This window comes from Macaca thibetana, chromosome 2, assembly GCF_024542745.1.
Source record: "Macaca thibetana thibetana isolate TM-01 chromosome 2, ASM2454274v1, whole genome shotgun sequence".
Lineage (NCBI taxonomy): Eukaryota > Metazoa > Chordata > Mammalia > Primates > Cercopithecidae > Macaca > Macaca thibetana.
In genome coordinates this window covers 179,168,203-179,189,448 of record NC_065579.1, presented here as the reverse complement: position 1 = coordinate 179,189,448, position 21,246 = coordinate 179,168,203, and the positions used below count along the sequence as shown (strand labels likewise).

Below are 21,246 nucleotides of genomic sequence, written 5' to 3'. Positions count from 1 at the left end.
GTGACTTGGCTAAAATAATTAGTCTCACTTCAAAAGTTAACTTTATAAATATATATTTTTTGTAACTCAAGTTCTGAAAAATGACTAAATGTCCCTTGTGTGATTCTTTTAAATGTGACATAGTTAATCGAACGTGATTACTATGATTACTTTTTATTCATTTTTCTTTTGAAACAGAGTATCACCCTACTGCCCAGGCTGGAGTGCGGTGGCTTGACCTTGGCTCACTGCAACCTCCGCCTCCTGGGTTCAAGCAATTCTCCTGCCTCAGGAGAAGCTGTAGCTGGGATTACAGGGATGTGCCACTCCGCTCAGTTGATGTTTTTGTATTTTTAGTAGAGACGGGGTTTCACCATATTAGCCAGACTGGTCTCAAACTCCTGACTTTGTGATCCACCAGCCTCGGCTTCCCAAAGTCCTGGGATTACAGGCCTGAGCCACCGCACCCAGCCAGGTTATAATTTTTAAAGTTAAAATAATAAGGAGTAGTGTTCTGAAATTATCTTTTAATACTTCCTCACTATCAGGTATTGTCAATCAAAATATTTCCATTCCAACTGAAAACTGATATGTGCATATATGTGTTTATAAATAAACATTATGAAAAGACAAATGTAATGTTGTGTAAAAATAAATGAACTCATGGATATAAAGTATCCCTTTAATCTTGTGTTACATTTATTAATTTCAAATGAAGCAAAGCAGTGGCTGTAATATCATTCAATGTGTCCTGTGTAAGAAGTCATATGATAAATTTCCCTTAGAATTTAGCATATAAAGAGTTTTATATCCTTTATAACACCCTATCCTTAAATGCCACATGCCAGACACAGAAGCCATACAAAGAGTGACTATAACACACAAGTACAAACCACCACCAAGCAAAAAGGGGTTAGTACTGCACAGACGGCCCCAAAGTACAGCTTGAGGAACACAGGGAGTCATCCCAAGACCTTCACTTAGCTGCCATGGAAACAGCAAACACTATAAGCTTTGCTTCATTCAGTCTTCCAAAATGAAACATTAATAGGGAAAACTCACTAACACTTGTGGTGAACAATATTAGCAAGGATGCAATGTGTCTCCTGGGCTGTAGGACTCCATCTGCTTCAGCTGAACTCTCAGAAATTACAGATGAGATATATGCATATGCACACACATATACACATACCTGTACGCACACGGATGTATTTAAATGAAGGTGCATACACTGGGCTAAAATACAAACAACAGAAATCAAAGGTCATATATAAAAAGGCTAAATATAACACAGGCCTAGAACCAGCTCCTGGTTGGGAGGTGGGGAAAGGTAGACAATTTGTGGTGGGCAGGGAAGACTATGTACACAATTAGTGGTGGGCAGAGAAGGCACCAGTGTAAAGAACTCAGACTCACTTCACAGTAATGGCCCACAGGAAAGTGTGATGTTGTCTCATGTACATAAATACGACTCCAATCTTGCTTTTGTACAAACCAAGCTTGGTAGGCACCCAGGAGGACTGTGGGTTTGTCTTGATGACAGGGCACTGCACTACACTGCTGCTAAACCTTCCAGCCCTAGGAACTCTTCTGCTACCATCCCTTTACCCTCCCTTTTAGGCCCCTGGGCTTTCTCCCATTCAACAACTACAGCCTGAGGCCTGCCCAACCACCTAGCTTCACGTGACTAATTGTAGTAACTAACTGCATGGCTTCCTGCAAGCAAGGTGCTTCTGTATCTGTCTCTTCACTGACCCCAATATGAAAACATTTCTGTAACTGTTTGGCACCTAAGAAACATGATGGTTGTGGATAACGTCACAAGTACACAGGGAGACCCAGTAACAAGACATGCAAGGTGAGGGCAAAGGGCACTGAGCTGCTCTAGCATTTCAAAACCAGGACCGTAGCTTGCCATACATTTGGGCGGGGGGTAGCAGAAGGGATGCGCAGAGCTGATGACTTCATCGGCTCTCAGCAGCAGGTACATTCAAATTGAAGATGTCTTGAGAGCCCCACTCTACCGAAATCGTGAGTCTGGTCATTCCTCTAGCAGACCTTGGTGCAGGGACAGCTAGAAAAGCTGAGTTCCAATTGAGTCTGTTGCACCGAGAGTCCTTTTGAAGATGCTCAGCAAAGTAATTATTTTCTTTTGAGCAGATGTACAGCACATCCATGAGAAGGCCACGTAAAGGATGCCCTGCAGCCCAGTCAAACCATCCAATCTCAGTATTATCATAGCCCCCCGTGAGTTTCTTCCAACGGCCGCCGTCACTGTACAGTAATAGCCGAGCAGCATTAGGGCGAGTCATCAATGGTGGGCAACCAGAAGACCATGTTGGAACATGCGCTGGCAAAAGTCATGAACTTGGGGTTGAATTGCAAACATGTAATCGGGCCGGTGTGTTTACCATCCAACACAGCTACTTTTATACCAGTCTCTCCATTCCAGACATGGATCTTGCCATCCTCCGAACCAATCATAATAAACTGAGAGTCTGGAGTAAACGAAGCCTCCAGTGTGACAGCTTTGCTGTTTGCATAACCCTCAAACGTGTGCATCACCACTCCTTTGAATGCATCAATGAGAGAAATGAAGCTGCCGTTGGTGGAAATGAGGATGACCTTGCCATCGTTGCTGAATTTAAGTCCTGTCCACTCACAGGTTCGATGACACTGCATCTTAAAGGTAGTAAATGGCCCCTTATCAAAAGAACGAAGGTCGTAAAGTTTGACCATCTCAGAGTTGACACCTGCAGCCAAAATTAACCCTTCTGGATCAAAAGAACAAACTGGCTTCCCCTGTAGATGCACGAGGCCCTGGCAGTTAGGAGCCCGGAGATCCCAGAGTCGAATGGTCCTATCAAGAGACCCAGAAATGAAAATGTCATCCACAGGTGACATGGACAAGGCCACCACCCTTTTGCTATGTCCAGGAAAGTATCTGATGTATTTGTTGTCATGCAAGGACAAGTAACGAATAGTATCGTCTATTTTGTTAGAGCTGTAAACAGCTGTGTTTGCCTCATGAGTGAATCTGATGAGGTCCACGCCATATTTCTTACTGTACAGGGTTCTCTTTGGCTTGCCCTCCTGGCAGTCGTAGAGCACGATGGAGTCGTCGTTGCTGCTTGAGATGACCGTCTGGCCGTTGGGGCTGAAATCGAAGCAGTTAATCTTGTCCGAGTTTTCGCAGAACACCCTGGCGACGCGGAAGCTCCGCAGCACGCTGTCGGTCAGCTTCATGGCGGCGGCTGGGGAAGGCAGCGGGGTCTGGCAGCGGGCGGGCTGCTGAGGGGCCAACCCTGGGTGGCGGGAGTGTTGAGCCGGTGGCTAGCGAGGAGTCGGCCGGCAGTGGGGCCGCCTCCTCTTCCTCCTCCTCCTTGGACGACGGTCTTCTGCCTCAGCTGTGGAGCCGCGCCGACCGTTAGTCCTCACAGCCACCTCAGGCGCAACCGACGCAACACCACCTCATCGTGTCCGCCATCTTGGGGTGACGGGCAAAAGTCGAGGGCCGGGAGCCTCAGCCGGCGCACGCCGGGAAACGGGTGGTGAGAGAGATTTTCATTGAATATAAAACTGAGGGTTGGAAGGGATTTTTTTTTCCCTAAGGGAAATTTTAGGATTTTTATTTTTTGTGTGTGTATTTTCTGTTGAAATTAATCTCTCTTATTATTGCTGTTCTGAAGGTAATGCATCTTATCTTGCTCATTCAGGTAGAATTGTTTTGTTCTTTGTTTTCTGAAGTCTTCCTATGATATGTCTGTGTCAATTGAAAATTATTAGAAAAGATTTTTCATAGATTTCGCGGAGATTTTTGTGTATTTGACTTGGCGAAGTCTTTTTTTTGCTCTTCTTTGCTTCTAGGATTTCAGTTACCATAATAATATTAGATCTTCGCGGTATGTCTTTTACACTTTCCATCTTTCTGTGCTTCAATTTGGGTATTTTTTTCTGTCTCATCTTGCAGTTTATTTATTCTGGGCTTTTTGGTGATGTCTACTGAGTCACTAATATATCTTAATTATGTTTTTCCAATTCTAGAATTTTTATTTAACTCTTTATAGATTTTGTTTAACTCTTTATAGATCAATATCTAGATATTTATATTTTATATTTATAATTGAATATATAATATAAATGCAATTTACATTAATATATATGCGAATATACATATTTATATATCTTTTTTTTTTTTTTTTTTTTTTTTTTGAGACGGAGTCTGGCTCAGTGCAGTGGCCGGATCTCAGCTCACTGCAAGCTCCGCCTCCGGGTTTACGCCATTCTCCTGCCTCAGCCTCCCGAGTATTACAATATATATGCGAATATACATATTTATATATCTTTAATGGGAGAAGAGTGCACTAGTATCTGGTTTAGTGATTTATATATTTAATAAAAATTAAAGTAATCTTTCATGGTATCTTCTAGAAGTCTGCTACTTCAAGATAAGCACTAAACCACCATTTGTATTCCCTTAGTAGATGTAGATTTTACCCTTACCTGAGAATTGTAAACTACAATCAAGTGTGATATAATTGTATATGTGTTTGTAACACATCTTTACTATAACCAATAACTTTGAATGTGAAAACCATTATTTCAAACTATAGCATTTATTGATATTTTATTAAATTTACTATTTATTTTTGCTATCCCGAGGGCAATTTAAAATTAAGAGAAGCAGCAATGGACATGTATTATTGAGAATTTCGAATCTAAGATACCATTTTTCTTTTAAGCACAAGTAATCTAGATAGTTACTATATTTGAAGTCATACTCTGACCAACCTCAATTTCAAATTTTTACCTAGCTGACCCCAAATAATGATATTGGTCTGGCGACTTCATGCTTTATGGGACTTGTGTAGAAAAAAAAAACACACACAATCGATCCTCTTTCATGAGATGTTGAGCCTGTAGGCTTCCTTCAAAGGAGTTCTTTGTCCTTATGTGGAACGAGTAAGGGAAAGAAAGAAGGAAAGAAAGAGCCCAACTCGGTTTTAATACAGAGTCTATGAAAGTGATTCAGTGAGGCAGAAAGCTTCATTGCGAGTCTATGATACAGGTTCAGTTACAGGCAACAAAGAGAAAGTAAATTCCAAAAACCTTTTCAAAAAAGTAGATTTAAAAACAACAGTGACAACACTGGAAAGCCAGATCAAATCAAGAGTTGTAAACACCAAAATTAACAAATCTAGAGAAGTGAAAAAAAAATTCCTGTGCTAAATTAGTTTCATTAAATGTCCATCAACTCATGTTAACTTCCTATGGTGGTAACACAATCTAAAAATGTTTTTTCCTATTACCTTTGTTTCTGCTAACACTGTCTATCTCTCTCTCTCTCGCTCTCTGTCTCTATCTATCTATCTATATTTGGAAAAATATTTTTAGTGTAATATTTATGCTTCAAAGCATAAAAGCCTAATGTTCAAGTTACACAAAAATAATGATTTTTTTTTTAATAAAGACCCATGTCCCTAATATACCCTGCAGTTGTTTGTGTGTGTTGATGGGAGGATGCATGTGTATGAGTGCTTGTGCATCGTGCATGTGCATGCTTTTCTCTGTGTTTTATTATGTGTGCACACACCAAATAGAGTGTGTATGTATGTGTGTGTGTGTGTATGACGTTCTGGCTTATATTAACTTATAGCACAATGATGTTAACCTATAAAATCCATGGCCCTTCACATAAAAATCTGGATTTTCAACTTCCCTTAGAAGAGAAAAATATGGGATAATACCAGGACAATAATTTGCTATGGAAATAATTTGCTGGAGCTCCGCTCTCTTTAGACCGTGTACATTCCTTTGCCATAGTCCTTATTTCTCTTATTATCTGCCAAATTTGAGATGTCTGTTAACTTTTGTGGAAGCTTGGATTATTTAATTGTAAATTTCGGAGAAAGATTTTTCTTCATGTGTCTATTAAAACATGAAGAAAAAGACTAGTGGTCTGTGCACTTTAGATAAATGGTAGTAAGCCCTGTTCTTAGTAGAAGTGAAGAATATTTATTCCTTTTTATATTCAAGGTGTGTTGTTGTGAAAAGAGTAAAGACACTGTTTAAAAAATAAGTCACATTAAGATACATGCCAGAAATTAGAAATTTTAAGTGACTAAAGAAGGAAAAAGAGCAACCAAAAATAAAAGTGTCAGGCCAGCATGTTTTATTTTAGACGTTGTGCTGCATATAAGCCTTTCTCTTTTAACACCCATATCTTTTTAAAATTTATTTTTGCTTTTCTTTATTTCTTTAAAAAGAAAACAAAATGGGATACATACATAGAATATACAGGGTTGTTACATAGGCATACGTGGGCCATGGTGGTTTGCTGCACCTATTGACCCGTCCTCTAAGTTCCCGCCCCTCTCTCCCCAACCCCCAACAGGCCCTAGTGTCTTTTGTTTCCCTCTCTGTATCCATGTGTTTTCACTGTTTAACTCCCACTTATGAGTGAGAACATGCAGTGTTTGGTTTTCTGTTCCTGTGTTAGTCTGCGGAGGATAGTGGCATCTAGCTTCATCCATGTCCCTACAAAAGACATAATCTAATTCTTTTTATGGCTGCATAGTATTCCACAGTGTATAGGTACCACATTTTCTTTATCCAGTCTATCATTGATTGACATTTGAGTTGGTTCCATTTCTTTGTTATTGTAAATAGTGCTGCAATAAACAAACGTGTGCATGTGTCTTTATAATAGAATGATTTATAATCCTTTGGGTATATACACAGTAATGGGATTGCTGGGTCAATGGTTCTGGTTCTAGATCCTTGAGGAATTGCTATACTGTCTCCCACAAGGTTGAACTAATTTACATTCCCACCAACAGTGTAAAAGTGTTCCTATTTCTCCACAGCCTCACCAGCATCTATTGTTTCCCAACATTTTAATAATCATCATTCTGACTGGCGTGAGATTGTATCTCATTGTGGTTTAATATTCAATTCTCTGATGATCAGTAACATTGAGCTTCTTTTCATATCTCTGTTGGCCACATAAATGACTTCTTTTGAAAAGTGTTTGTTCATATCCTTTGCCCACTTTTTGATAAGGTTTTTTTATTATTTTTTTGTCTTGTAAATTTAAGTTCCTTGTAAATTTTGGAGATTAGACGTTTGTCAGATGGGGGTAGGTTGCAAAATTTTATCCCATTCTATAGGTTGCCTGCTCACTCTGATGATACTTTCTTTTGCTGTGCAGAAGCTCTTCAGTTTAATTAGATCCCATTTGTCAATTTTGGCTTTTGTTGCAACTGCTTTTGGCATTTTTGTCATGAAGTCTTTGCCCATGCCTACATCCTGAATGGTATTGCCTAGGGTTTTTATGGTTTGGGGTTTTACATTTAAGTCTTTAATTTATCTTGAGTTAATTTTTGTATAAGATGTAAAGCAGGGGTCCAGTTTCAGTTTTCTGCATTTTGCTGACTAGTTTTCCCAGCACCATTTACTGAATAGGAGATCCTTTCCCCATTGGTTGTTTTTTTCAGGTTTGTTGAAGGTCAGATGGTTATAGATGTGTGGTGTTATTTCTGAGGTCTCTGTTTTGTTCCATTGTGCTATTTGTCTTTTTTGGTACCAGTACCCTGCTGTTTGGTTACCATAGTCTTATAGTACAGTTTGAAGTCACGTACTGTGATGACTCCAGCTTTGTTCTTTTTGCTTAGGATTGTCTGGGCTATAGTGGGTCTTCTTTGATTGCATATGAAATTTAGAATAGTTTTTCCTATGTCTGTGAAGAATGTCAATGGTAGTTCAATGGGAATAGCATTGAATCTGTAAATTACTTTGCACAGTATAGCCATTTTCAGGATATTGATTCTTCCTATCCATGAGGATGGAATGTTTGTCCATTTGTTTGTGTCCTCTCTTATTCCTTGAGCAGTGTTTTGTAGTTCTCCTTGAAGAGGTCCTTCATATCCCTTGTTACCTGTATTCCTAGGTATTTTATTCTGTTTGTAGCGATTATGAATGGGAGTTCATTCATAATTTGGCTCTCTGCTTGTCTACTGTGGTGTAAAGGAATCCTTGTGATTTTTGCACATTGATTTTGTATCCTGAGACTGCTGAAGTTGCTCGTCAGCTTAAGGAGTTTTTGGGCTGAGACAGTGGGGTTTTCTAAATATAGAATCATGTCATCTGCAAACAGAGACAATTTGATTTCCTCTCTTTCTATTTGAATGTCCTTTATTTCTTTCTCTTGCCTAATTGCCCTGGCCCGAACTTCCAATACTATGTTGAATAGAAGTGGTGAGAGAGGGCATCCTTGTTTGGTAGTGGTTTTCAAAGGGAATGCTTCCAGCTTTTGCCCATTCAATATGATATTGGCTGTGAGTTATTGATAAGTAGATCTTATTATTTTGAGATATGTTCCATCAATACCTAGTTTGCTGAGAGTTTTTAACATGAAGCGATGTTGAATTTTATCAAAGGCCTTTTCTGCATCTATTGAGATAATCATATGGTTTTTGTCATTGGTTCTGTTTATGTGATGGATTACATTTATTAATTTGCATATGTTGAACCAGTCTTGCATCCCAGGGATGAAGCCAACTTGATCGTGGTGGATAAGTTTTTTGTTGTACTGCTGGATTCAGTTTGCTAGTATTTTATTGAGGATTTTCACATCGATGTTCATCAGGGGTATTGGCCTGAAGTTTTCATTTTTTGTTGTATCTCTTCCTGGTTTTGGTATCAGGATGATGCTGGCCTCATGAAGTGAGTCAGTGAAGAGTCCCTGCTTTTCAATTGTTTAGAATAGTTTCAGAAGCAATGGTATGAGCTCCTCTTTGTACCACTGATCAAATTCAGCTGTGAATCTGTCTATTCCTGAGGTTTTTTTGGTTGGTAGGCTATTAATTACTGCCTCAATTTCAGAACTTGCTATTGGTCTATTCAGGGATTTGACTTCTTCCTTCTTTGTCATTGTGAGGGTGTATGTGTCCAGGAATTTATCTCTTTCTTCTTTATTTTCTAGTTTATTTGCGTAGAGCTGTTTTTAGTGTTCTCTGATGGTAGTTTGTTTTTCTGTGGGGTCAGTAGTGATACCCTCTTTATCATTTTGTATTGTGTCTGACTCTTCTCTCTCTTCTTCTTTATTGGTCTAGCTAGTGGTCTATCTGTTTTGTTAATTGTTTTTCAAAAAACCAGCTCCCGGACTCATTGAATTTTTTTTTGGAGAGCTTTTCATGTCTCTATTTCCTTCAGTTCTTCTCTGATCTTAGTTATTTCTTGTCTTCTGCTAGCTTTTCGATTTGTTTTCTCTCTAGCTCTTTTACTTGTGATGTTAGGGTGTCAATTTAAGAACTTTCTAGCTTTCTGGTGTGGGCATTTAGTACTATAAATTTCCCTCTTGACACTGCTTTAGCTGTATCCCGGAGATTCTGGTACATTGTTTCTTTGTTCTCATTGTTTTCAAAGAACTTCTTGATTTCTGCCTTAATTTCATTCTTTACCCAGGAGTCATGTAGGAACAGGTTGTTCAATTTCCATGTAGGTGTGTGGTTTTGAGTGAGTTTCATAATCCTGAGTTCTAATTTGATTGCACTGTGGTCTGAGAGACTGTTTGTTATGATTTCGGTTATTTTGCATTAGCTGGGGAGTGTTTTACTTCCAATTATGTGGTCGATTTTAGAGTAAGTGTAGGGTGGCACTGAGAAGAATGTATATTCTGGTGATTTGGGATATAGTGTTCTGTAGACATTTACTAGGTCCACTTGATCCAGAGCTGAATTCAAGTCTTGAATATCCTTGTTAATTTTCTGTCTTATTGACCTGTCTAATACTGACAGTGGGGTGTTATAGTCTCACACTATTATTGTATGGGAGTCTAAGTCTCTTTGTACGTCTCTAACAACTTGTTTTATGAATCTGGGTGCTCCTTTCTTGGGTGCATATATATTTAAAATATTTAGCTCTTCCTGTTGAATTGTTCCCTTTACCATTATGTAATGCCCTTCTTTGTCTTTTTTGATCTTTGTTGGTTTAAAGTCCGTTTTGTCAGAGACTAGGGATTTACCCATTTGCTGGGTAAATTTTCATCCATCCCTTTATTTTGAGCCTATGTGTGTCTTTGCACATGAGATGGGTCTTCTGAATACAGCACCCCAATGGGTCTTGACACTTTATCCAATTTGCCAGTTTGTGTCTTTTAACTGGGACATTTAGCCCATTTAAATTTAAAACTAGTATTGTTATGTGTAAACTTGATCCTGTTATCATGATGTTATCTGGTTATTTTGCACACTAGTTGATGCAGTTTCTTTATAGTGTCATTGGTCTTTACATTTTGGTGTGTTTTGCAGTGGCTAATACAGGTTTTTCCTTTCTGTATTTAGTGCTTCCTTCAGGAACTTTTGGAGGGCAGGCCTGGTGGTGATGAAATCCATCCCACAACATTTGCTAGTCTGGAAAGAAATTTATTTCTCCTTCACTTATGAAGCTTAGTTTGCCTGGATATGAAATCCTGAGTTGAAAATTCTTTTCTTTAAGAATGTTGAATATTGGCCCTCCCCCGCTTCTGGCTTGTAGGGTTTCTACAGAGAGATCTGGTGTTGGTCTGATGGGCTTCCCTTTGTAGGCAACCTGGCCTTTCTCTGTGGCTGCCCTTAACAATTTTTCCTTCATTTCGACCTTGGAGAATCTGATGATTATGTGTCTTGGGGTTGATATTCTCATGAAGTATCTTAGTGGTATTCTCTGTATTTCCTGAATTTGCATGTTGGCCTGTCTTGCCAGGTTGGGGAAGTTCTCCTGGATAATATCCTGAAATGTGATTTCCAGTTTGTTTCCATTCTCCCCGTCTCTTTCCGGTACTCCAATCAATCGTAGGTTCGGTCTTTTTATGAGGTCCCATATTTCTTGGAGGTTTTGTTCAGTCCTTTTCATTCCTTTTTTTTTTTCTTTTACTTTTTTTTTTTTTTTTTTTTTTTTTTGCTAGTCTTGTCTGCATGTCTTATTTTGGCAAGGTAGTCTTCAACCTCTGATACCCTTTCTTCTGCTTGGTTGATTCAGTTATTGAAACTTATGTATGCTTCACAAAGTTCTCATGCTGTTTTTCAGCTCCATCAGGTCATTTATGTTCCTCTCCAAACTGGTTATTCTAGTTAGCAACCCTTCTAACCTTTTATGAAGTTTCTTTGCATCTTTGTATTGGGTTAGAACATGCTCCTAGCTCAGTGTAGTTTATTGTTACCCATCTTCTGAAGTCTACTTCTGTCAATTTGTCCCTCTGATCCTCCATCCAGTTCTATGTCCTTGATGGAAATAATGTTGCTATCATTTGGAGAAGAGGCACTCTGGCCTTTTGGGTTTTCAGCATTCTTTCATTGATTCTTTCTCATCTTCGTGAGTTTGTCTAGATTTAATTTTTGAGGCTGCTGACCCTTGGATGGTTTTTTTGGGGGGACTTTATTTGTTGTTGATGCTTTCTTGTTGCTTCTGTTTGTTTTACTTTCAATGATCAGGTCCCCCTTTTGTAGGGCTGCTACAGTTTGCTAGGGGTTCACTTCAGGTCCTATTCATCTGATTCACTCCCATGCCTGGAGATGTCGCTCAAGGAGGCTGCAGAACAGGAAAGATGGGTGCCTCCCCCTTCTTCTGGGACCTCTGACCTCGAGGGGCTCCAATCTGATGCTAGCAGGATTGCTCCTGTATAGGGTATTGACAACCCTCTTGGAGGATCTCATACAGTTGGGTAACACGGAGAAGAGGATGTATTTAATGAAGCACTTTGTTCTTGGTGGAGGAGGTGTGCTTTGCTTGGGGGAAACCCACTCATTTGGGCTGCTCTGATTCCTCAGAACTACCAGGAGGAAAGGCTAAGTCTGCTGGTCCGCAGAGACTATGGCCACCTCTCCCCCTAGGGGCTCATTCCCAGGGAGATACAGGTTCTATCGCTGAGCCTCTGGCTGGAGTTATGGAGTTCTTGCAAGGAGGCCTTGCCCATTGAGGAAGGATGGGTCAGGGTCAACACACAGATGGCCACAGCTGGTGTGTTGGGCTGTGGAGGACCAAGCTGTCCAGCCTTACTGGCTGCAGCAGGGGAAAAGCCCAGCCTGGAGCTATTAAGATGGATGCCACCCTTCCCCGGCCAGGGAGCTTAGCGCGTTAGGCAGTTGAGAGCTTAGCAGGCAGTGGCAGCCGGTGCAGGTCACCCCTCCTCCCTGGAGTTCCATAGCCTTCAACAGATTCCAGCTGAGAGGCCATTGAGAATCTGTGCGTTCCAGGGTTGGGACACTAGGCCCCAGTGGCACGGGTTTGCGAGTTCTTCTGATGTGTGGGTTGCACAGTTCCGTGGAGAAAGCATGGTTTCCCCGGCTGGGTAGCACAATCACTCACTGCCTCCGTTAGCTGGGGGAGGGGTCTTGCCTGCCCAGTGTGGGCCTCAGGTGGGCTGCCACACTACACTGTTCCTCCTTCCTCTCATGGCTCATTGCAGCCTCCTAGTCAGTTCTGATGAGAGAACCTGAGTACACTGGTTGCTGGTGAAAGATTCACACAATGATTGCAAGGTCCCACAATAGGCCGTATACCAGCTGAGGAGCTAGGAAGCCAGCTGTGACTCAAAGCTAACAAACTTGAAGTCCGATGTTCAATGGCATCCAGCACGGAAGAAAGATGTAGTCTGGGAGCCTGAGCCAGTCTTGAACACCCGTATCTTAACAATCTTTTTAAGTTTCAGAAACTTGAAATATTATTATCATTATCACCTATGATGTGATATATAATAAATATTCTATCAGTGTTAGTGGAAGGCAAGGCCTAAGGAGGTTGAAATGTATAAAATCATTTTCTCAGTCATTGTTGTTGCCAGAGTTTGGGCATGTGATTTGAACTACATCTATCGGATGCACTGCCCTAGACTTTGAATTAAGAGTAAAAGGTTAAACCATTTGGAGACAATAAGTACCTCTTTCTCTTGGTCAGGCTAATTGCAGCAAGATGGACTCTGAGGTGGCATGTGCTTCGTGCCAATTACTGATCTAGTGCTATTAGTGTCAGTAGAACCACATTTAGTTTACAGTGGAGATGGTCATGGTTTTCTCACCTGTTTTGAGCAGTGATTTGGGACATTGTTACTGACACTGCAAACTCAATTAGCTGAAGTTAGTTTCTTTTATTTCAACTAAAGGCCCCTAGAGTCAACTCAAATTGGTACCAAAACCCTTTCAGATTTTCAGAAAATCTTCTTTAGTTACCTGGATTAAAGACAAGAAAAATAAAAAGTACTATACAGGAATGAGATTCTGTTAGTTTGTAGTAAGCTGTAGACAGATTAAACCAAACGTTTTCCAGAAGAGTATAACAAAGGGGGACAGGCTTAAGTGAACCACAGGTTTAACCAAGATAACGATGGCCATAGACTATAATAAGGGTAAAAAGAGAAAAAAGAGGTGGTAGGTTTAATAGACTGTAATTTCAGGTTAGTTTGAATTCCATTTGTGTAAGTGTTTTAGAAAAGTTGTTTGAAAAGAAAGAGTCGGTTTTATTTAAAGAATTGACTATTTTAACAAAAAAAAAAATTAGCCAGGTGTGGTGGTGCACATGTGTAGGCACAGCTACTCAGGAGGCTGAGGCAGGAGGATTGCTTGAACCTGGGAGGCAGAGGTTGCAGTGAGCGGAGATCCCAATGGTACACTCCAGCCTGGGCAACAGAGCGAGGCTTCATGTAAAAATAAATTAAAACAACAAAACAGAATTGACTATTTTAATTTCAAATTGTTGGTATATGTACAGTTCTCCTCTGTTCATATTTGCTCTATTGATACCATACATTTTAATTTTACATAGGCTGTATGTCTCCTATTAATTATTGTCTTTTTAAAACACAATTATCTTTTAAAGATATTTAAATAATATGATAAAAGATTGTTATTCTTACTCATGCACTTACCATTTCTGCTGTTTCCTGAATTTTGTGGGGTTTCAGAGTTATAGCTGGCATCATTTTTCTTACTGGAGGACTAATTTCGACATTTCTTTCTCTTTCTCAGGCTAAGGAGTTTTGGAGCGGAGACGATGGCGTTTGACAAGGAACACTGGCTTTCTTGCAGTACAGACCTGCTGGATTGCTTCAGCTTCCTACGTCTGAATTTGTAAGATTTGTTTCAGCTTTTGCATGGCTGAGAATGTCTTGATTTGGTCTTTGTATTTGAAAAAATTCCTTTTTTCTTTTATTACTTTAAAGAAATTGCTTCACAGTTTTCTCACTTGAATTGTTTCAAATGAGAAATCTGCTGTCCAGTTTAATCTGTACATGATGTGTCTTTTTCCTCTGGCTACTTTTGGGACATTATCACTGGTTTTAAGCAGTCTAACTAAGGTGTTTTGTTGTGTTTCTGTGCTTGACTTTGAACTTCTTGGATCTGTAGGTTCATTTATTTTCCATTTTTCACAACATCAAAAATATTGTTTTTATTAGTTATTAACATAAGAAAATAAATTAAAAACATTCAGGTATTCATTTTAAAACTTTAATTTAAAGATAGAACTTTTGTCCGTGTTTCCAAAGCAATATTTTTTGAATATTTGTGTATGTGTGTGTGTGGGGGGGGGTGTGTGTGTGTGTGTTTAATTTAGTGAGACTTGACTGCTGGATACTCTCAGTATCTCTCATTCATCAGGTAAATGATATCAGTATCTCAGTATCATTCATAGGCTGTAACTGACTTCTTTATCTGGAAGTTATTTACTTAAACTGCCTCTGCTATAATATAAAACACTTATTTAGTTGCATATTTAGCTCTGGCTATATGGAAAGTACTTTGTTTTTGGAGAACTAGAGGGTCTCCATAGTTAGCATAAATGTATAAAACAATATTGTGTCCGCAGTATATTTCTCCTGTGGCTTTTCATAATTTTTTGGTCTTCCTACTATCTCAAAATGCAGTAACAGCATGTGTATTGTCTAACTCTATTTGTACAATATTGGGAAATGTAATCCTTAAATAGATAGATAAGTCCTAATGGAAATACTGTGAATGTGCCCTAAGAAGTCACACAGATTTAGTAAGAAACAGTTTTCTTCTTCAGTCAATTAAGATTCTGTTTCCCTAAAGTAAATCTATAGATTCAATTTAAAAAGGGTATTGTAGTATTCTCTGTAGTTCTCAGCCTCCACTAATATTTCTTAAGATCTCTTCCTGCTGTAAGTAATGAACATTTATTCTAGAGCTGTCATAACTTTAATCAACATATCTACTTTCTAGTGCCATTAAAATTTTGCATCTTTTTATTTGCATTTTTTAATGTGAAGTCAGGTACTGTGATGGTTAAATTGTGTGTCTAACTTGACTTAACCATGGGTGTCCAGGTATTTAGTCAAGCATTATTCTGGGTGTTTCTGCGAGGGTGTTTTTTGATGAGTTAAGATTTAAGTTGACACACTGAATAAAACAGATTACCCTCCATAACATCAGTGAGCCTCATTCAATCAGTTGAAGGTTTGAATAGAACAAAAAGCCTAGCCCTCCATTGTAAGAGAAAAATTCCTCCTGCTTGAATGCTTTTGTGCTGGAACGTTAGTTTGTCTTTGCCTCTGGACTTGAAATGAGAAATTCATTCTTCGTGCATCTCACTCCTGCCAACAGCAGAGCTTGGGATTTGTCTGCCTCCAAAATCATCTAAACCAATTCCCCATAAGTCTCTTTGTGTGTACACACACACACAAATACACACACATCCTGTTACTTATCTTGTTTTCTGGAGAACTCTAATACAAACATGGGCTTAAGCAAAAATCTTACAGAATGAAATTTCGATTTTTTAGCAACATTCAACAACTTAGATAAATGGTAAATTTCCTAACTTCACTTGAAGAACTGGCAGCAAAACCTATTAATGTTACCTTGAAAAGATAAAAAAGCAAAACAATCTAGTAATGAGAGAATAATTCCTAGGAAAAAATATGTAGCATGAATGCAAGAAATATGCTAGTTCTGTCCTTTGAACATTCAAATATGGTAACATTAGCAGCTTTGATAAAATATAAAATGACTAGGGAACTTAGTTCCACCCCAAAAGACAGGCAAGAGAAATACCTGCTGTTTCTCTTGGCACAGTTAATAGTAAAAAGTATCTGCCAATAAAATCTTGGAAGTATCTCTAAGCAGCAGAATTCTACCAAAATTTATTTTCATATAATTTTGTTTTTGTTTAAACAAAGTAGGAGGAAATATTATAAGACATTGTTTTACAATGATAAAAAACTAGTTTTTTTTAAAGAGTTTTAGTGTGAGTTGTCTCAAGTTCATCAGCATTCCCAGACTTTATAATAACTATTTGATGTGCATGCACGGTATGGAGCAGTGATAAATGTGTGCTACTCTCTTTTTTCCGAAAACAGCAGCACTCCCTCCATTCTGATGCTCACACTTACTCTCAAAGCCAACATGTATATTATTCATTGTAAAGATATGGTTATGTTCTAATGGCAATTACATTTTTTAAACTACACATCATATAATCGTTCATGGATAGTGGTGTTCATGTTTGAATAGTTAAAATTTCGATGGTTTTATTCTGTTTATCTACATAGATGCTACCTTACTGACCAATTTACACTGAGTTATTTAGTCTATCCTGTGTTCTTTTTTGAGGGAAAAATAATGCATTACTATACAGAATAACAACTAACATCCAGGTGGCCTACCTTTCTAGAAAATTTTTGGAAAAAAATAATTAACATTCATTTGTTAAATCAAATCAGTGGAGATATTTTCTATTAAGAATTTATTATTAGTCTTTATGGAATAAAAATATGCTCTATTAGGTCTTTTCTTGTATGCACCTGGAATGTTTTATCTGCATCTCAGCTCCCACTAGGAACATCACATGTGTCTCTTTGTCTCTCTCTCTCTTTTCTTTTACTTCCAGATAAAACTTCTCTGCTTTCGTGAAAGTCTCTTAAGTAAAAATGGCAATAGTTCTAATCTCTTGGGGACCTAATAATAGAATGAAAAAATACTGTAATATATTGTCCTTAATCCTATAAACAATTCTTCCGTCTTGTCATTATTATTCTCCTATTCAAATGAAAAAATTAAGAAATAAAGCTGTTAAATATCAAAATTCATAAAACATAATTTATATTTATTTCTATTTTAGTGTTAATCTTTTCTAGCTCCTAGTACATTTTTTGAGTACATGTTCTCTTTCATTTAGTAAGCTCTGAGCTTCCTTAATATATAAAATATGTCTTATTCATATTTCTGTCACTATCATGCCTTCTTTATGACCTGAAATTCAGTATGTGGTTACACACGCATTGAATAAAAGTGAAATAACATAAAATATATTTATGAGTCTTATTTTCTCTTTTTAAAAGTCTGAGTGACTTTGTCACAGCAAATACTTGTTAAAATATTTCATACACATTAAATTAACATAAATTATGTGTTTTATTTAATTTAATAATGTGTGAATTTTAGTTTTTGAATTTAAGAATTAGCTGGTAAGACAAAAACAACCATTGTTAGATAAGACTGAATAAAAAAATCAAGACAACTAAGGTCCCATTCATCCAAGTGGAAGACAGTTTAAACTGGACTCTGTAAAAAATTTTGAACAAGTCTTACAGAGAAACCCTGTGATTATGATATTACAATTTCCTCAAAAACTTTTTGGAGAAGAAGTGATATTGAGAATATTTTCTTTCTTTAACAGTACTAAGTTAGGAGATACATATTTCTTATGTCCTACTGAAAAATAAAACTATATCTCAGAGAAAAATTCGGATTAACACTCTCTTACTCTTTCTGATAGTCTGGGTCCATCTTTCCTAAAATTCTAGGGCTGATGTTCAGTTTTGTATGAATATAACCACAGTGCCCTAAAGCCAGTGCAAATGTACTTTTCAAATTTTAGAATAATGGTGTAAGAAAGTATGGTAAGAGTATAGAAACAATATCCCTATATTTATTTCTAAACATACTATTTCTAAACAAATTAAATGAACAAATCATAACTGGACCTTTTATTATCTATGTATTATATTTTGCTTTTTAAAGTAGAAACTTTACTCTCGAACTGTTTTTCTGTAAGCTTTGGTGTTCTCTGATACCCTCATTTTGCTATGGGCAAATAGGAATTATAAAGGATGTTCAGTCACTGATTTCAAGGAATAGCCAAACTTTTGGAAGAAAAGGCACATATATGAATATGTATGAAAGGCACATATATTTAAAAATTTTTTCTACATATATAAAATAAAAATACACCTCAGGGGAAAAATATACATATACGTGTATTCTCCAAAAACCTTATATAATTTAAGTGATGCAAATTGGCATATATTGTAATGATTATGAGAGATATATGGTTAATAACTATAAAACTCAAAAACTCAGGAGTATTTAGGGATCTTTTTTATTTTGTAAGTTGTCAGGGTTTACCAAGTAATAAGAAACGTGTCTTAATGTTGAGCGGTTTTGCTTCCTACAGTAAAATGTGTGTGTGTGTGTGTGTGTGTGCGCTTCCTATCATAGCATGGATGATTTTTATTGTGACTCTCTTGGAATCCTATAATTGCTGAAATGAAGAAAACACATGCTTTATGGCCTGGCTGCTTTTGTATAGTGAAACTTAGCTTAACTATTGAATCAATCTCAATTTATGAAATTATATTTGGAATCTTGTCTCAAGTAAACTGGAGATCCTCAAAAGTCTTGCGTGTATGATAAGCAACCTGGGAAATTCTTAGAAAAATGCAAATGCCTGGAATCTGTGCTCAGAGTTCTGACAGTTTGGCCATGTATTTGGTCTAGACATCTGCGTTTTAGTTTTCTGTCCATGCAAGAAATCCTGACATAGGTGGCCAGTAGAGAACTTCCTGAGCAGCACTACCCTATGCCGTCAGGTGAGAGCAGGGTTCTGGCTAGCTTACCTACTGCTATATATACAGCAACTTGCAAAGTTTTTTTTTTTTTTAATGGAAAGAATGAGATTGTCTTAAGAGAAGCTTAGTTGATTAAGTAGGTGTTTGTTTAATAATTTAAAAAGTCCATTATTTATGGAATTTGAATATTTATACTGGGAATATGGATTCAATTTTGGGAATGTGGCATTAAAACAAGATTTCTACCTATCAGGAAATATATGAGAAATTGTTAATACAATTTGAACATTAAAATAGGCATCGGCATGAAACAGAAGGAAATCATGTCCTTTGCAGCAACATGGATGCAGCTGGAGGCCACTATCCTAAGCAAATTAATGCAAAAAAAAAAAAAACAAAAACCACATATTCTGACTTATAGATGGGAACTAAACATTAGGTACTCATGGGCATAAAAGTGGCAAAAGTAGATTCTGAGGGCTATAGAGGTGAGAGAGAGGGAGGGGGAAGGGTTGAAAAACTAATGTTGGGTACTATGCTTAATACCCGGGTGACATGATCATTTGTATTGCAGGCTTAAGCATCACACAATATATCCATAATACGAACCTGAACATGTACCCCTTGAACCTAAAATAAAAGTTGAAATTATTTAAAACATGTAAAACATTTTTAAAAGTGATTGAACTACATTCAGAACTTGACAGATTTGAAAAGATAAAAGCTATACTAAATTTCACAATATCATTGGGACCCCTGGATTAATATACAACAAATAATTTAATAGTGTATAAATCCCTACTGTTCCAATTTATCTCATACTTATAAGGAATAATGTATTGAATAAAGATTGCATCAGTATTTATAATTCGATAAACCAAAACTTGAAGAAAGAAATACGTAGGAGACGTAAATATGGTGTCTCCAAATTGAAGTCTGTGGGAAAAATGGGGGGTGAATTAAAGTCCAAGCCAATAAAGTTTGTAACATTAAAAAGTAAAGATAGGTATGGGATGCAGGGTGCAAAGAAAAGGTCATCATACCTCATACTGGGGTGAGATAGAAGACTTCCTGAAGTAGGCGATGCCTATATTGAATCTATAAGGAGAAACTGGCGTCAGTGTGTCAGGGAAGACAGGTTGAGTGAGGGTGGTCCTACCAGAGACAGGAGCAAGGACAAAGGCAAGGAGGCATGTAACATCATTGTTTGTGGAGAAACCGCAAATCGACCGAGCAAAAATGGCTCAGGTGCGCAGTAGGGCAAAGGATGAGGAGGAATATGGCAGGAAATACAACTAAAGAAAGATGCAGAGACTAGATCAACGTGAGGAAGGACAAGTTACAATTCTAACTGCTGTTTACTCTGTATATGATAGGGTCACACAAATTGTGGAAAATCTGTTGTATTCACATCCAAGTTATAGCTCTGGCAAAGGAGGAGATACACAGATACATACAGAAGCTGACCTGATGAACTCATTTTCCTTACTAGGGTCACCTCCCAAGAGAAGGAAAGAAGGCAGTTTACCAGATCTAATAACTGTGTCATCTGGACTTCTAGGTTAAAAGACAAGTGATATTTGCTAGGAAGAAGAAACTTTGTCCTTGAACTGCCATTAGCAGAATGTCCTTGGTTAAGGATTGCCTATAGTAAAGAGTATCTATGGATTTATGAAGTGTGGCTCCCTGGAGTAGTTAATGCAAGCTATACAACTCTTTGTTGTACAAAACATAAATATTTGAAAACTCAATGACTCTTCCTGCTGTTAGCTCCCTTGGAGACTTCATCTGTTATTTTGGAGCAAAGGACACATTTCTGTTATAGGAAAACAGGACCTGGGGAGCTGCACTTGATGTTCCAGGCCCCTGTCTGCTTCATCTGAGTCTGTTGACTGATGGCACCCTTCAAATTATTAGTAAAGCTTGATATGAAGCAAGATATTTGATTTGTATTAGTCTGATTTGATGGTTCAATTATTAATGTTCTCCCCTGCACTAGGTAGCAAATTTAGTGTAGAATAATACAATTATTGTTTTAAACAGGAAAAATGCAGAAACATACTTAGAAAAATAAATGCTTTTATGTGCTATACTGAAATTTTCCTGGTCATCAAAACAGGAAGAGGGGATAAGGGTAACATTTAGTTTTTATCATCATAAAAATGGGATAAACTACAAATATTTGTTGGATGAGACAAAGAAGCAAAAACAAAACCATTTATGATGTGTTTCTGATTACTGATGATAAATTTCCTTCCATAATTAAGTGATAGTTAATTAAATAGGATAGTTAAATAAATAGGATTTATAGCTAAGTTCAACTGTGAAGGGGTCCTGAGGAAAAACTCAAAGGTTGAAATGGAGGGTGGGGTAACAATGAATGATACTGCTTTTGCAGTGGAAAGTGACCAGTGGAAAGTGGCTTT

At 37.7% G+C, this 21,246-nt stretch overlaps 1 protein-coding gene across 1 annotated transcript; it reads right to left on the bottom strand.

The window, feature by feature from the left end:
• Positions 1–713: 713 nt before the first annotated feature.
• On the bottom strand, positions 714–3,487 carry LOC126947874 (WD repeat-containing protein 82-like). Its single transcript, XM_050778972.1, has one exon. The coding sequence runs from the start codon at positions 3,223–3,225 to the stop codon at positions 2,278–2,280; it is 948 nt and encodes a 315-aa protein (XP_050634929.1). The 5' UTR covers positions 3,226–3,487; the 3' UTR covers positions 714–2,277.
• Positions 3,488–21,246: the final 17,759 nt, after the last annotated feature.